This window comes from Excalfactoria chinensis, chromosome 2 (genome assembly GCF_039878825.1).
Source record: "Excalfactoria chinensis isolate bCotChi1 chromosome 2, bCotChi1.hap2, whole genome shotgun sequence".
Classification (NCBI taxonomy): Eukaryota; Metazoa; Chordata; class Aves; order Galliformes; family Phasianidae; genus Excalfactoria; species Excalfactoria chinensis.
The window spans coordinates 30,196,072-30,214,724 of record NC_092826.1 but is presented as its reverse complement, the minus strand read 5'-3'; the positions used below and the strand labels follow the sequence as shown (position 1 = coordinate 30,214,724).

The window sequence follows — 18,653 nt, the reverse complement described above, 5'->3', positions numbered from 1 at the left end:
GACTTTCAATAAAAGCAATAATATATTCTTTCCAAGTTGCCAACATTACCCAGAGTATGAATAACTAAACTTTGTAGTACAAATTTTATGTTCTCTGGTAGATTCATTTCTTTTCTCATAATATCAGTTTTTTAAGTGAGAATGACCAGCAACTCTGGGCAACGTGAAAGGGCATCATGCATGACGTGTCTCATTCTTATCAAAATCAATGCCAATAATTTTATGAAACTTATCTCACCTTTTAGTGATTACAAGAAACGAGGTTTACTTTCATACTACAGCATATTTTTTCATGTTCTAACCCTCTCTACTTATTTCTACCTTCAGTTCTTTTAGTACCTGAAATGTGTGCAGACACTGCAACTGGGCAGGCCTGTTCCATAGAGCACTGCCTCTTGTTTTCATAATTTCAGCTTCTGACCCGTAAATTTATGCATGACTTGTAAGGTCCCTGCACATATTAAATGTCAGTTTACAAATAGTATTACCCAGTCATTTCTCTGCCTTGCCCTAAGTTCTGTGTAATTACATTTAATGCGGAAAACTAATAGATTAATATTCTGCACATTAACAGGAACCTTATATTCTTTACTCAATAATTTGCAATAATATGTCTTACCTTCTTCTGTAGTTTAAAAGATAGTAGGGCCACCTGGCTTTCCTTCCTGGAAGGCTTACTACAAGCAATAAAACAATCAGGTTTTGACCATGTCCAAATTATTCCAGTGTTTTCTCTTTGTGCAAAAAGCAAAATGTTAAAATAAAGAATGCAGGAGTCAAACCAGCTTCCTTCAATCTGAGTTTATTTGAGACATATATATCTTAAATGATTTAAGCAGACCCTAACATGCACTTGCATCGGTCTAACCAAACCGTTTATTTTATTTTACAGATTTTGGCCATTGTCTCCATTCTGTTCATCGTACTGTCCACTATTGCTTTGTCTCTTAACACGTTGCCAGAGCTTCAAGAAATAGACGAATTTGGGCAGCCAAATGACAACCCTCAGCTAGCGCACGTTGAAGCTGTGTGTATTGCTTGGTTTACCATGGAGTACCTTTTGCGTTTTCTGTCCTCACCAAACAAGTGGAAGTTCTTCAAGGGGCCGTTAAATGTCATTGACTTACTGGCTATCTTGCCATACTATGTCACCATTTTCCTCACGGAGTCCAATAAAAGTGTACTGCAGTTCCAAAACGTCCGACGCGTGGTTCAGATATTTCGTATTATGAGGATCCTAAGGATTCTTAAACTTGCCAGACATTCAACAGGCCTTCAGTCTTTGGGTTTTACTCTCAGACGGAGTTACAATGAATTAGGCTTGTTGATACTGTTTCTAGCCATGGGGATAATGATATTTTCAAGTCTCGTATTCTTTGCTGAAAAGGATGAAGATGCCACCAAATTTACCAGTATCCCTGCATCATTCTGGTGGGCAACGATCACTATGACTACTGTAGGATATGGTGACATTTATCCTAAGACTCTGTTAGGTAAAATCGTAGGAGGACTTTGCTGTATTGCTGGAGTGCTGGTTATAGCCCTGCCTATACCAATTATTGTGAACAATTTCTCAGAGTTTTACAAGGAACAGAAAAGACAGGAGAAGGCAATTAAAAGGAGAGAAGCACTTGAGCGAGCTAAAAGAAATGGCAGCATTGTTTCCATGAACCTGAAAGATGCCTTTGCTCGCAGCATGGAGATGATAGATGTAGCAGTAGATTCAGGTAAGCCTGGTGAAGCAGCCAACCCAAAGGAGACACCCGATGACAACCACCTGTCACCAAGCCGGTGGAAATGGGCCAGAAGGACAATGTCTGAAACAAGTTCAAACAAGTCTTACGAGAACAAATACCAAGAAGTTAGCCAGCAGGACTCCCATGAGCAATTAAACAATGCTGCAGCATCCTCTAGCCCACAGCACCTCAGTGCTCAAAAGCTGGAGATGCTATATAATGAAATTACTAAAACTCAGTCTCAGCCTAATCTTAACGCTGGTTACCAAGACCAGTCTGCAAAGCCACCTACATATGAAGAAGAAATAGAAATGGAAGAAGTTACAGGACAGAGAGACCAGTTGTCAGCTGGACCAACAGACATCATCACAGACATAAGAAGCACATCTAGTATCGACAGCTTTGCCAGCTGTGCTACTGACTTCACAGAAACGGAGAGGTCTCCACTTTCTCTCTTTCCTGGCTCCCACTTGCAGATGAGGTTCCCAAGTGATTCTGCCAACCCAGAAGACAACCAAAGAGTAAGGAGTTCTCAGTTTATGCCATTCACAAAAGACAGAATGTTTTCTCCAACTGATATCACTTTTGACTATACTCCGATAGACAGAGCTGTTATCGGTGATGGCAGTGGGACCCAGACTGTTTTGCATGGTCATTTACATTTCGACACTGCCATGGAAAGCCCCAAAAGTTCTCTGAAAGGTAGCAATCCATTAAAATCCAGATCCCTTAAAGTTAATTTTAAAGACAATAGAGGCGGTGCTCCTCAAACTCCACCCAGCACTGCAAGGCCGTTGCCTGTGACGGCAGGAGCAGACTTTCCCCAGGCAACCCCTCAGCACATCAGCACCATTCTCTTGGAGGAAAATTCACCCCAAGGTGAACGACCTTTACTTGGTGCTGATGCAGCAGGACTTTGTCAGGGACCTTCCAAAAAATCTTCCCCTCTGTTTCCCAAACAAAAGATTTTCTCTTTCCCTTCAAAAGAGAGGAGGAGCTTCACTGAGATAGACACTGGAGAAGAAGAAGAGTTTATGGAGTTACATGGTATAAAACATGAGAAACAACAGGATATTAAGACAAATTGCTGTGGGGACAAACACAGTGATGGCAACCATTTAACAGAGGAGCCGCAGGTCAGCTCTTCACCCAAAAGCATGAGTCACAACTGTACTCAAGACATTTACCATGCTGTGGGTGAGGGGAAGAAAGATAGTAACCAAGAAGGCCACAAAATGGAAAACCATTTATTTGCCCCAGAAATTCATACGAGTCCAGGAGAAACTGGTTACTGTCCCACACGTGAAACTAGCATGTGACTAGTTACAAGAGCAATAAAAATACTTTTTTTCTTAAACCACAGTTAGTAATGCCTATGAACTAAAACATGGAAAGCCTCAAAAAAAAAAAAAAAAAAAGTGCATAAAATGTTATTTTTGCATGGCATGAAGAGTTCTTTAGTTTAAATACTGTTTAATTAAAAAAAGGAAAAAAAAAAAAAAGAAAAAAAAAAAGACTGCTTTTTTGTAAGAAACTGGGGAAAAAAAAAAAAAAAAAAAAAAAAAAGGAAAAAAGTGACTCAAGAACAGTGAATAAAATAAAAGAGAGCTCTGCTCAGAGCCAGAGTGCTGCAACATCTGACATTTTCGATCCTTTCACTTATGATTGTAGACAGGTTTTGAACTCTTTTAACTTTCCAGTTCTCTTGGTTACAATGAGTTTTAGAATTTGCACATGAAAGGATGAAATGTCAATGCATGCATTCATAACGATGTGAAACAAGGTGCTTCGGGCTTGCAAAATGCATATATTTGTAAATAGTTTGGGGTTGGGGGGAAAGCTACTGTTAACAAGGATTTGTGGAAAATGAATTTCCTGGGACACAGGTACTTCCTTCACAGCGTGCTGCCTGGAGGTTTTGTACAGACTTATGTTGCAAAATTGCAACTTCTACTTAAAGCATCTCACCTATCTTGCTTTCTGTTAAAAAGCTCATGAATATATCTGTTAATTAAGGGACTACAGTATCTTAGTTTATCTATCTGTGCTGTAAATCATAGTGTGGGTTTGGGTTTTTTTTATTTGCGAAACTTTTGTTATTGCATTTGTCAGTTTATTTAATGATCCCATGAGGAAAAACGAAGATTTAATGACCAGAACTTGAGGCATTTGATATTTTTATAGCATACTGCCAACGTTTCATAGCTAAGACAAAAAATGTTCCATTTTAAATCCAAACGGCAACAACAGAGAATTATTTCTGTGGCAATAAATAGTGCCAAATGGCTATCTCAATCTCCATCTCTTAGTATATTTGATATTAAAAGAAATGTTACTCGCATTCTTTTTCCATTGATTTAAAAATATTCATTTCTATGTGATCTTTGAGAACTCTCAATAACTCTTCTTCCCTTCTATCTCCAAATCCCCCTTTACTTTACATGCCATGCCCACACTTCACTAATGGCAGTGCTATTGAAGCTGTTATGGTGTGAAGACGTAAGGCACAAACTTGGACTGGCAGATGGTATTACCTGACACACCAACTTCGCCTCAACCAGTGGCTGTTCCAAAAGGCTCAGAGTATGCTTTTCCCTATGCATAATGAAGGGAAATGTCAGTGCTTCCTTCCACTGACATCTACCAAACAGCTTTGCTTTCTCTGGTATTCTCCAGCTTTGTAAAAGAAAAGTGCTGAGCCAAAGCCTTCATTACAGGCAGTCTGAAAAAAAGCTACTGATTTTTTATCCAGCACTAATAGCTGCCTATGCTACAGTCATAAAAACATTAAAAGTTCATTCAATTAATTAATCCTAATCATAAGAAAAAGAATGCAACTACACAGATGTGTCCTATGAAATGCTCTTTTTTTTTTTTTTTTAGTAAATCAGAATGCATGTCTTTTTGTTTGCTGTCCTCTGAATTTTTCTGAAATTGGGCGCTCCCTTACAACAGCTTTGTCACTGCAGTAAGACAAGCCTCACAGCTAATAATTAGGCAGAGGGCCCAGCAGAGAAGTTTGATGAGCATCAATTCCTTGCTTCTCCATGGGTTTATTGTCTGAGATTGAGCCTCTCACTTCCCTATGCATAAAAGAGAGATACTGCTTCTCTCAGGTCAGGATTATTACAATAAACCTTGTAAAGGCTATGAGACAATGAGGATGGGAGCCTTGAAAGCACTTTAGAGCAACCAAAAGCTCATTGATCATGACAGGCTTCTCAGGCTCCCATAGAGGAGCTCAGTTATATTTTAATCATATCTTTTTATGTTATGTAAATTAGTATAAATCAGCACCTAATGCATTTGATGTAAAAAATCAAGCCTTTTATTACAACACTGTTCTCTGCTTGACATGGCTGGGTTGATGCCACAGCCTGCTCCATAGAAAAGGGGCAAGTTTGAAAAGCACTGGTGGCTGGACCAAATCATAAGCATACCACAGATTCTTTGCTTAAGTAATCAAGTTTTGTGAGATTCGATTTCTATACAAATAATAAGTTTTCTCCTCAGTCATTCGAAACACTGGGAATATAAAGTTATTTCTTCAGAACAATGTCTGGTCATTAATTCTCAAAATAAAAATGATTTTTTTTTTTTAATTAGTTGCAGTTTATTGCAACTTGTCGCTGCATTCAACTTTAACTATCTATATGGCATCCTGCTTAATCATGTTGTGTTTCACTGTCCCAAAATTTAGCTCTTGAGTATTTTTAAGTCATTAATCTTATATATTTATTTTTATGTTTTCTTGCTAGATATTTTCAGTGACAAAAACTAAATGCCAGTCAATTTTTATATGCCTAAAGCGTTGGTCTGTATTTTCTATGTGCAGTTTTAATGAAATCACACGGGCCTGTTCGATCTGCCTTTACATCCTAGTGGATAAGGATGACCAAATTAAGTCCGAATGGGACCTGATCCCATGCTCTGGATGCACAGAAAAATCCCATTCAAGATAACTGTGTTGTTTTGGCAAGGCTGAGGTCTGTGTCCTGTGTCCACTGTGTGCTTTTTCTCCCCGCTGACCCTTACACTTTTGGAAAGCCCCCTTGGATCGGTGTCATTTTTGGAAGGGAGGAGTCCAGCCATAGGGAACTTATTTCAGGAGCAGAGATTTAATTCTTTAAGCTGTCCTGAACTAAACCAGTACTTTATGCAAACTTGATTCTACCCTATGGAAAGTTTAACAATGGTAAAATCAAAACCTCAGTCCTCGTGCAGATGAATTCCCCTGAAACCAATGAGCATCTGCCAGAAAAAGGGACTGGCTGAAAGTAAACAAGGGCAGCAAGACTCTCTCTTGAGTAAAATCAACAGGAGCATTAACTACGTAAGCAAGATGAGAAGAGCAGGCCCTTATTGACTGCCATATTTAAAACATTTTCAGAGAAGCACAGTTATTTTGAAATTATACAAGCAAAAGAAATGCAATTCTCTTTATTAACAGATGTTGTATTTTTTTTTTGAAAGCTTCAAAGCAAAAGGATCGAGCTTTAGAAGTGCTTTTGTTATAATTCCATTGATTTGTTACATACTTTTGACTATGTTGAATATTATTTCCAGAGTCAGAGGGTAAGACATTTGGTATTTCCAGTCTTGGCTGCATACATGGGATCCAGTCCTGCATACCTAGCTCATCAATAACTCATGATCAAAGTATTTACTTGGCTAGTTGCAGGACTGGACCTGGATGTACTGCACTATAGCATGTGCAAGAAGCGCAGTCCAGGACCTCTTCATTCACAAGAATATGAATTGCTATGTAGCAAATTATGCAAACTACCTGAGTATATTTTTCTGCTTTTCTAAAATTTCAAAGCCATTTCAGACCTATTATCCATTTGCCACACGAAGGGGAGGGTTTTTTGCAGTCCCGGAGTCAGCCTCCAAAAGTTGTGGAATTTCTAAACAACTTAAGGAGCCCTGAGACAAAGTTACTCCTCTGTGCACCTGAGAGGAGTCTGACTCTTCATATCGCTGGAAAATGAAGATTGTTCAGGGAGATAGCTTTGCAATCAATCTGTTTTTTACATTTTATACTAACTGCAGAATCCTGATTCAAAGTTTTAATTAATTTTCAACGATGAAACCAAATGAACATGTTTAAATGATGCTCACAGAGTAATCAGAACAATTTTTGAGAAAATAGTAACTAATTCAAATGGAGGGTGGGGGGAATTGTGTATCGCACAAATTGCAAAGTAAGTTCATACAGGAAAGCTGTTTACAGGGGAAGCATATAAAGAATGTAACATGGTGTAGAAAGTTATTGCACTAGGGAATTTATACAAAATACAGTTTTTTTTAAACAAAAACACAAAAGGCCTTTTAATGCCTCAGTGTCTAGAATATAGAAGCTTCTGTGCTAATGCAGAAATCTAATGCACTATGTCCTCGCCTCAAAATTGGTCTCAGAATTCAAACAATAGTGATGTCAAAGAGGTGATATCTGACCCAACACTAGAGCAACTTAAAGAGCTGTTTCTTTTTGGCACGAGGTTATGCAGCCAAAACCATGTACAGAAAATTGTATTTTTGCCTATAACATATGTACAAATCACAGTGACAACTGGCTTCTTGAGTATTTTCATAATGAGTAACACCTAGCCATATTTTCTTATGTTCCTTGCTCACTTCTCTAAGTGATAAATAACTTGTTCATTTAAAACTAGGTTTCTTCCTCTACATATATCCTGAGCTTGTTTCTGTTTCCTTAGATCTGTTTGAAACAAGGTTTACCTTCAGATTACGTAATTAACTTCTTCACTCTCATCCCTAAAGCACAGTTCAGTACAAATGGTACTTGTCTTTTTCAAGCCCTGCTGCAAATACAGCCAGTCTGGTAAAAATGTCCAGTGCCTACCTAACCGTCTTTTTTCATTCGTATGATTATGGAGTCATATCATGCCCCCCAAAAACTTTTCAAAAGTGAAACGAAACAAGGAATATATATATATATATATATATATATATTAATTAGCACAGATCAAGCAGGAAATGCAAAGAGGGAAGAAAGGCAGAAAACCGTAAGTAAACAAGGCATGCTTCAATACACTATATAGAGATATAAAAAATACACTGATCATACTTACTGAAACAAAAATGCCAGTAGCAAAAGTTTTATTTCAGTCCTACCCCATCTTAATTTTTATCATGGAACCAACAGGTTCCATTTCCATGTGCAGTGATGTTATTACCTAGTTGCCTAACTCAAACATCTGATCTGGAATTGCTTTTCAAAAGACTTTCCTGAAAAAGAAGATTCTCTGTGTACTTATCATTGTTGATCTTTGGATCTCTTCCCCTAGCTCTCCAAACACCAACCTTCTCCACTGCTCGGGAGCCATCAGAAAACAAACACTAGATGTGTCTTGTTTATCAGGAAAGAATTTTTGTAGTCTGATGCAAATATAGATATTAACTCTTGGACTCATTGCATTTGAGATGAAGAACAGGAAGAACGGTATCCTTTTACTTCTGTTACTGATGCAGCCAAACCCTCTCACAGATTTACAGGTTTTCTAGCTTTAAAATGCTGTCTTCTCTGGTGCACCCCTCATCCTGCAAGATGTTTCAACGTGTTTGTTCAGTGCTTTTGAAGAGCTTGCTTTGCTGTAAGCAGTTTTTAATTCACTATTACATTAAGATAGCCATTCGTATTTCCATCTTTTGTCCAATACATTCTTATCAATAATAATATTCAGTTTAAACTCTGGCTGAAATGCTTTCATACTGTAAAACAGATCGGGTGTTCTGGGAACCAAATCCATTGCAGCCCTACGAGCAGACTTTTCCTTACAAAGTTATCAGTTTCCTCACTGAAGAAAGGCCAGATGACTGGCAAGCATAGACCGAACTGTATGCATCATGCAATGGTTTCTTGATCAGTAATACCGTGATATCTGACAGATGGAGAAACACAGACATCCTTGTATTTCTTCCACTTAAGGTTTAAGTAATTGTTTTGTTTTGTTTTTTCTAATGTTGTGTTATGATATTTAAATATTACCTTTTAGCTGCAATGGAGATCTCTTCCAAGACAGCAGCAGTACCTCATAGACTCACATTGTTATTGATTGCTATTTACTTTTCTTTTATGACACCTAGCACAAGTCCAGATGGATCCCACTGTAGAACAAAGAAGTAGCACACCAATATTATTGACCTTCTTAATTAGTAGCTAAAAATCATTTAATTTGAAAGATAAGATTATCTTAATTGTACCTGTGAACCAAACTGGGTGGTGATGTCCCTATGTTAGACACTGACAGTAGGCCGGTGCTTAATGTAAAGCCTGAATCTAAGAGGAGTCTGGGAAATTAATTCCATTTTATCATTTTAGTTAATAAATGTTTACCTTAAATATACATACAGTATGAAAATAAAAACAAATGTCTGTGCAAACAGCTAAGCAGTGATGAAAGATCAGAAGCTCAGCCTTAGTATTTTTTCTTATCTACCATGCCTTGGTATCTTTCCATTCAGATATTAGTTGGAATTGATTTAAACTGCAGGGTTAGAGGGGTTTGATGGTGTGCTTAGTTGCTTTGATCTCTAGGCCATATCTTGTAAAAGGTATTTCAAGAAACAAACAGCCTATTCCTTATTCTATTGCTTTTATGATTGCAAGGTTAAGGGCATGTGTTCTATATTGATATTTTGGCTCTAAGTTTTGCTCAGATAGCATCTCTCAGTGGAGGTTCAAAATACAAAACATTTATGCCTATTCTTGAAGTCCTTAAGCAGAAAGCCATTGGGAATTCTGCCTGTATAAAACTGAAGGAAGGAGCAATATATTATAGCTTTAGGCAAAAGGAAGTTTCTAACACATACTGCAAAATGAAAAAAGAAATCCATCTGCTAGGATGCAGAGTTTTGGATTAATACCTCTGAATTTTCAAAGTTATGCAGTTTTACCTATGTAACTCTCAAAAGTCAAAGGAGCCATGCTGATAAGCTGAGACATGGAGGAACTGGCATACAAAGAACCTGAGAGTTGAATACATAGCCTATTGCTTTAAGATCACTGTAAATATCAACTAAATATGTACTAATTCACATTTATAAGTTATTACTGTGTTAGTTTCATAGATACAGTAGCATGACAATTATCAGTTCTGTTGAGTTGATGAACTTTACTTTGTATTCCTCTGTGAATGCTCTGAATGCTGCAAACAACAAAAAAAAGCACAACAGTATTTTCAAGTTCTCTTGGCGCGATAGCAGTGTCTTCACTATTGTTCAGTTTTACAGAATAAGCAACATTTCATCATAAACTGCTATATTAACAACATACCTTTCTTTCAATGAACTGTCACTAGGAGATAAAAGCATATGTGATAAGTCTTGTCTAATCTCATTCATCTGCCTTTACAAAATGCCCCAGATGTTTTGTGGGAGATTATGCTGCTTTTGCTTCATGCATCATTTGTCTTCGGGGGTGGGACAGGAAAATAATAGGGCATTTTGCAATGGTAATTGCATCAAACATGCTTTTTTCATTATTATTGTATTTGTTAGAAACATTTGGATTTAATTTCTTTTCGTAGATAACTGTTTGTCAGTAGCTTAATTTTTTCAGCTAATCATCTGATTCCATTAGAATAATAACTTCTCATAATTAGTGGTATTTGTATCAATGTCTCCATATCAGCTGCATTTTAACTTCATAAAAAAGGAAATGTGGTTATTATTTTTTGTCATACTAGATTTTGCTGATCAACTAAGTATTTCTGCACCAATCTACATATTAATATGCATGTTGTAGTCTGTACAATTGTTCAACATCAAAATATGTTTAATTTATGTCAAATGTCTGTAAAATAAATGCATTGTTCTCCATTTCAGTCTGATAGAATAAGCAGGATAGTAAATAAATGTGTAAATGAATCATCTGTGTCTCATTTCAGTTCTCTGCATGAAACCACTGTACATTGAGCATTGCATATATACCAAAACAATAATCCATAGTGTCTTTAGATTTCATTACTTGACTTTACTATACAAGGATCTCTGGCAGACAGTGTATATAGAAAAGAATAATTTGGCTATGCAAATAAAGTCAGAATCCATTGTTTATTAAACAAAAAAAAAAAAAAAAAAAAAAAACTTTACAGTGCTTCTAAGCTTTTTTCTCCTTTCAGCATTACTGCTAAGTACTACTTGCACTGACAAAGATTCAAGATCTCAGATTGCTTTCTGAGGGTGAGTAAACTTTCCTGCAGGAGCATGGAAACAGCTGGTTCTGGATCTTCAAGCCTCAGTACATCTGCCTAATATTGAGAGGTGGTGGATAAATCAGGATCTTGTTCATCTTACTAGAAACAAACATGTGAGCTTGGACCCCATTAATTTTTGCCTAAGTAGACCTTTTTTTTTTTTTTTTTTCTCATAGAAAAAACTAGATAAAAAACTGTGAGAGAATGTATACACTGTATTTGGAATAAGGTTTTTATTCCTTCAAGATGAGTCAACTGGTCTTTTTTTTTTTTTTGTACAGGCAAAGTTTTGCTGCAAATGGAACTTTAATGCAGTACTGGTATGGTTCACAAAATAAGGAATGGGATTTTTCCTCTTTAAAATAGCTAATCTTTAATTTTTGCATCTGAGATGAGTTACAAGGAAATAAAGATGCAGCACCAAATTCTGCCCTTTGGTGAGTATGATGACTGTAGTTATTATGAGGGAGCTTAGAGATACACTTCAGCTCCACAATGATTTTGCTTGATGTACCTCACAACACAATTCACCACACTGCAGAAGTCACAGAATGATAGTGGTTGGAAGGGACCTCCAGAGATCGAGTCCAAACCACTGCCAAAGCAGGTTCCCTACACCAGGTCGCACAGGTATGCGTCCAGGCAGGTCTTGAATATCTCCAGAGAAGGAGACTCCACAATCCTCCTGGGCAGCCTGTTCCAGTGATCTGTCACCCTCACCGTAAAGATCTTGTGCACATTCATGTGGAACTTCCCATGCTCCAGTTTCTGTCCGTTTCCCCTTGTCCTGTCTCCACACACTGCTGAAAAGAGTCTGGCCTCACCACTTTGCCCCCCACTCTTTCAGCTTATAATCTAGGGATTCTTTCACTGAAAGTGTAGTACTGCACATTAATCTAAATTTGTTCTAACTACCTTAAACACATTCCTAGTTTCCTCTCTCCTTTAAAAACAAACATCACATTCTTCTGATTGCTTATTCCAGTTTCGTCTTCTTGATATTGATCTGAATAATTGCATTTGAGAGAGAGGATTGTGAGTTTCATGTATTACACCACGAACAAACTGCCTGCCACCCACACATCTATTCGTAACTTAAAGTACGTTAAAAAACACAGCTCAAGGCACACATTCCAGTTCCATCAGCTCCACAGATCATCTTCAGTTTTCTGTAAGTCCTCTGATCCTTCGAATTTTGACTGCGTGGCAATGAAATTAAGCCACAAAAGAAAAAACAGAGCAGAAACATTTTCAAATACTCACTGACTCTGGAAAATCAAGGGACCTTTTTCTGTCCTCCTCAATCTCCCTTCTTGTTTATGGAGCTCTTTCAAAAAATGAAAATGAATTAATAAATAAAATAAAAACAGTACCCCAGTATCTCATCTCAATTCTACAGCAGCCTAAGAAAGAAATGGACTTAATGCTAGCAAGAAAAGGCAGGTACAAAAAATGCATCACTTTACTGGGGCAATATGATCTGTGAACACAAACAGACAGTGTGCGAGCAAGCTGTTTTATGCTAAACTAAAAACACAAATTGTCACAAGATGGTTTATGAGGATGGATGGTGATAAGACAAGGGAGAATGGATTTAAACTGAGACAGGGAAGGTTTAGGTTAGATATTAGGAAGAAGTTTTTCACACAGAGGGTGGTGACTCACTGGAACAAGTTGCCCAAGGAGGTTGTGGATGCCCCATCCCTGCAGACATTCAAGGCCAGGCTGGATGTGGCTCTGGGCAGCCTGATCTGGTGGTTGGTGACCCTGAACATAGCAGGTGGTTGAAACTGGATGATCATTGTGGTCCTTTTCAACCCAGGCCATTCTATAAGTTATGTCCTAAAGGAAGAAGCATTAGCAGACCTGGAATAGAGCAGCTGGTAGAGACAAAGTATTGAGATGCCAGAAGGCAAGGGTCTAAGTACCTCCCTGCAATGTATACAGAAGGGAAATTTCAACCTTTTCTACTATAAACATTAGGAAAGAAAACAACCTGAAGTATCAAGGTATCACCACATTAAACCTTAATTTACTATGGAGGTTTAAACTACGTTTCTGCTGTCTGTATGAATGCACATTTTCATTGAATGTAAAAAAACAGTAATGTCTGTTCAGACTTTTGTAGTCTATAGGGACCACATCCACTCCTGGATCTTTATAAAAGACTGAAATGGGGGGAAAAATGAAAATAAATAAATAAATAAATAAATAATAATAATAATAATAATAATAAAAAGAGTACATTGTAGTATGCAGTGGGCTGGGTGCTTTTTAAAGCTTTCACAGCACCTCATGGATTACAAGCCTCAATTGCCTGCATAAGCAAATGGGGAGGAAACGTGGCTACAAAAAAAACTTAATTACCTGTCTGTGGTGACATCCAGTCAGTTTCCAGGCCAGAAAAAAAACAAAAAACAGTTGTCTGAAAAGAGCCTGCATTGACTGCTTCTTCAAATAAAATGTTCACTTTCTCAGATATACTCAAGAGTGGCTGTTAACAGAGCTGACTCATTTTTAGATGACGGCCAATAAATCCCCAAGTAAAATAACTCAAATCGCTGTTCAAACAGCATTTTTCAGTACTTAATGGTTTTCATCCACGCACTGAAATACAAGCAGGTATCACAGATTCTACAATTGAAATTACATTCATAAACAGCCAGTACATTTACAAATCAGTTTCACATAAGCAAGCAGCCACTTTTCAGTATTTCGGCACTGTTTTCTCCTCAGTTGCACAGTGTAATGATAGCAGGCTTACAAAACATGAAGTTACTTTCTTTTCATCAGCTCATGATGAAAACAGAGGCTCTCCTCACTGAATGCCCGTCTTTCCTGGGCTGAACTGGGGGTTAGCTGGGCTTGGAAGGGGCCTATCTCATGTCCTCATTTGCACAGAATACATAACAGGACATGTGGTTTTGGTTCCTACAGCCAGAAATCCGCAGCACAGGGCCACAACCATAGGGAAGCAAAGCTTGGCCTTGAGCACAGAACTGGCACATGGGCAGCTTCCAATGCTTGCTTTTAAAACTAGAACTGAATTCTACTTTGGTCTTCCAAAACCGCCATAGATACTTGGCACTGCACGGGATGCACTGGTTCACCTGAAATCCAACTAAAACAAGTTGATACTATGAAAACAAGAGCTGCCTTACCCACACTAGCACGCTACATATTTTAGTAACTATGTGTCAATAAAACCCTCCTTCCAAGCATGAAAAACTCACAGCTGAAAACTGTGAGCCAATGAAGCCTGAGGACCTGCCTTAATGGAAGGTTTGATCAGAGTACCTAAAAGATTCAATCTTGAATCATTTACAAAATTTGTTCCTTTGGGCTTTATTGAAACATGAAGGCACAAACAAGAAGGCTACATACCCCTACGAAAAAAAATATAACTGCATTATTTGCTCATGGAGACTAATTCATCAGAAGACTGTATGGCTTTGTCTTAATGAGGATTTTAGCTGCTATTAATTGCTACAGGTGAACCAAGATGTAGTTAAACACACTTTTTTTTTTCTCCCTTATGAAGACAAGACCACAAGGAGCAGGGTCAGAGAAACAAAAATATTTGCTAATCACCAGCGTGCCTTCACATGCATCCATCCATAACCTAAGAAGCATTTAATCATATTGAACTACTACAACTACAGAGCATATCATATTTTACTGCAGAAAATAAAGACAAGCCAAGCATGGACACTGCCAAAAGGAATAAGTTTTAAAATTACAACAAATAAGCACGATTTATTATTTCTCACTTTTCATCCTCAGATTTTCTACAGATATCAGCATGCTTCTCACACCGCAAATCTGCACAGTGACAATTCATTGCTAATCTCTATGAAATTAGCATTTAAATATTCCTACTGCCAAAAAACGAAAACAAACAAAACAAAAAACCCAGTAGGTTGAGTAATGCTACTATTCACATTAATAGTTACTATTAACGACACTGTCATTTTTAATTCACAAATCTATCCGTCTTTAACATTTGCTATCTTACATTATTCTTTTTGAATGGCGTACAATTTGCAGTTCTTCTTAATCTCTACCACATCAATTTGTTTCTACTTGATGGGAAGATATGAACTGTTGACTGTGAAGTATCAGTACAGTATCCGTGTCCATACTATTAAAGCTAAAAAGCGTCTTAAGAGATTACTACAATACAGTGCATTCATTAAGAGAAAGAGCTCAAAGTGAGCTTCACTCTGATCCACAATGACCATCATGAATGCAGGGAACATTTGAGAGTTTGCATGTTCTTAAGCATATACGAATCCAAGCACAAAGCACAGACCATAAGGACATCCACTCATTAGCTCAGCCCCTCAAGGAGCTACTTGCATTTACCATATTTTCAACTGTAATGTTTTCATGTTGTCAATTTAATGATTTACTAGGACGGAGTGAAAAGCAAGTGTAACTGTACCACTCTTGGGAGAGTAGCACTGTCTCCAGTTGCCCAGTCCCTCAATAACATGATAGAAACATCTCATCTTTGTGACTCATCTTCCAAGTAGCAAGTCTGGTGACTACTTGAGCAAGTACCTCCACATGCTCACACAGAGACCCCACATGCAGCCTGGCACAGTCATCTGCAAATCAAAACCGTGTAACACCTCTCATGTGCTACAATGTAGCTGCAACCTAAAGGGGTTTGCATAGCAGACTGGAAGAACTCTTCTGGACTTCTCATTAGTACCACATAAGTGAGCCCCGTTTGATCGCTTCCAACACATTCCATAAGAACGCTTACATTAGCAAAGACTGGGAAAAAGGAGGCATCAACACATCAGTCTGCAGCTACCTCAGTTTTCTGAGAGAAGTTTCACTTCAGCATTTGCCCCGCAGTTAAAACTGAGAAGGAACTTTGGATAATCAGCATGTCTTCATAGATTTTTTAGTCATAACTTCTGCAGAAATGAATCACAGGAGCTGTCAGAAATGCACTCAGAATTCGGAATGAATAAAAATGTAATTTTGGGAGTTTATTGTTACAAATTATTTTGACATTCATTGTGATAAATGTGATCAGGGCAAACTATTTACTTACAGTGTACAAGTTCAGAAAGCACTGCCTGTCACAATAGCCACATAACTAAAATCAGATAAGAGCTATTAACCTTTTGTTTCTACATTTTAAACAACAGTAAATTATCCTCCTTTGACTTGGAAGCTTAGGTTGGTGACAGCACCAGATTCAGTCTCACTCAGATAGCATGTTTTTCTGGTATTATCTGTAACCCATCTTTGTCACTCTTCCAGATACATAGGTAAGTATGTCTCTTTAATATTTCCACAATATCACATTGTTGCAAATTCTTTTTCTCTTCTGCAGGTCTGCCTAAAAACACACAATATTCAACAAATCAGCAGGACAAGAGAATATTATTTCCAAGAGCTTTATCAGTGTGTAGAGTTTCAAAGCTATTTGATCCTAGCACCCACATTCTAAGGAAAATAAATAAACGTGTAAATTATGACTTCTAAACTAAGCAAAGTTTCCAAGAGGTCTCCACAGAAATGGAGTTACCTGTGCATCCCAGGGATGACTCCACAGAAAGCAGTGCAGAGTCTCAGCCAGTACTAAGCACATCATAGAGATCAGCACATGATTGGTAATTCAGGGACTCATGCTGCGTATCTTTCCTAGATAATCTTCATTTAGATAAAATGCAATGCATAAAGACCACTTAAATTCTTTAAAGTATTGAAAGACCATGAATGTGCTTAAATGCTTTAAATGCCTTAACCTGCTGATAAAGTCAAAATGTAACAAGTATTTGCATCAGGTAACAAGATGGACGATTCTCACCACTATCTAGCATGGCAGGTTATCTTTTCTTCTTTTTTTTCTTCTTCTTTTCTTCTTTCTTTCACCCCCCCCTCCCCCCTCTCCCCCCTCCCCCTTCCCACTAATGGGACCATTCAGGCATTGTAGTAAAGGTTGGTTTGATATCAGACAATGCCAATGCTCCAGTGGGCCAGTCATTGGTAACAGTGTAGTCAGCAATCTCACCTTCAACTCTTATTTGACTGCATGGTGTAGCTTTTCAGACAGGGCAAAATAAATAGCTACAAATTTCTTTTCTGCACTTGAATTGGCCTCAGCAATGGGGATGAGACTCCGCTGAATTCATTATATTGAATACTTTCATACATTTGCATTTAAATTGCATCATATTACCTAAGAATAATGCATGTTCTATTCTTGCACATACATATTAGCTTAACAAGCTGTTAAGATGTCTAGTATTTGAAACACACAGTGAGGAGATCTACAGTGTGAGCTTTAGAAATCAAATGAGTTAAGATGTTAATAATACAACATAAGAAATCCAGCCTTTCACTTACTTCTCATTCCCCTTTCACTCTATCCACAGAACGTACCTATTTGCAAATGAAACAGAAGAAACCTATAAAACAGAATAAAGTAAGCCAAGTCGGGAAAGGCAAAATGTGGGATAATAACCTGACTGACAACAAGGTGCCAGGAAATTCCACCCATTTTCTTTCACACTTTCTCTGCTTCATTAATCAGGTGGCTCTCCCTTCAGCCCTGAACAGAGTCCCATAAGGAATCTGACCCCCTGAACACAACATCACATAGGAGTCACACAGGAACCACTTTCTCAGCAAAGCCCGAATCATCTGCATCCACTGCAGGGACCAAATACAACTGTAACTATTACTATTACCTAATGCAGACCAACCTAACCCATCATATTTTTCTCCTCTCAGAAATTTACTGCCCGCATCTAATTACTTCTGTACAATTCCCTAAACACTACCTATAAATCTGTGAAATGTCTATAGGATATTATCCTTTCATCATCTTGGCATAATCATAAATAGAACGGAAAGTTACCGCCTGTAATTTCTAGAAAGAGGCGATTTTCCAAAGTCTGTTATTTTTGACAGCATTACATCAGAATTCTGCTCTGATTCTTTATTTCCATATATACACAGTGGATAACTTCAGTAACATTCTTTTAACTGAAATTCAAGGCTCTGTTACTTCGATTTTTCTATCTCTCCATATTGAATAACTACTACCACTGAACTAATGTAATGAGATATATTAGAGCAGTATTTTTGCTGATTAAATGGGTATCAAGAGTAACAAAGTCCATCTCTCTCACCTTCATTCCAAAGTAACAGCATTTAAAACTATATAAGCGTTATCATAACTGAAGGTATGTTTCATGGCTGTATTTTAATATACTTTATTCTGAAGTATACTGAGTCGGTCTAATGGCTTGGCACTGCAAGACAAAACAAGAACGTGTGACGGAATGCTCAGAAATGACAGCAAATGAAGCAACAAGGTTTATAATGTGATTTATAATGTTGTAGTGTAGCACTTCACCCACTTGTTGCTGTGTTCAGGTTGATGCCTGTCAGCAATCGCACCTTGCTCACACCAGCTGCATCTACCACAGCCACGCAGGGTGGCTCCAGCTGCGGCCCTCACACAGCTATCCGCAGACGTGCGCACTGAACACAGAGCCCCTCACCCAGGAAAGGTAGGAACTGTTTTAATAAGACAGGATCGACTGCGCTGCTCAGCCATAAACCGGCACCACCACCTCCCTCCTCGCCCGTCTCTGGCAGAGCTCACACAGCCCCTCTCGACGACGGAAATGACAACAGCCATGGGACGCTCTGACTGGCCGAGGCG

At 38.0% G+C, this 18,653-nt stretch overlaps 1 protein-coding gene across 3 annotated transcripts in view; it reads left to right on the top strand.

The window, feature by feature from the left end:
* Positions 1–3,203, top strand: part of KCNB2 (potassium voltage-gated channel subfamily B member 2) — a 185,334-nt gene extending 182,131 nt beyond the window's left edge. For all 3 annotated transcript variants that reach the window (XM_072328854.1, XM_072328855.1, XM_072328856.1), the window contains one exon: positions 893–3,203. In XM_072328854.1, coding sequence (XP_072184955.1) covers positions 893–3,055 — 2,163 coding nt within the window. In that variant the 3' untranslated portion in view covers positions 3,056–3,203. The remainder of the gene's footprint in view (positions 1–892) is intronic.
* Positions 3,204–18,653: the final 15,450 nt, after the last annotated feature.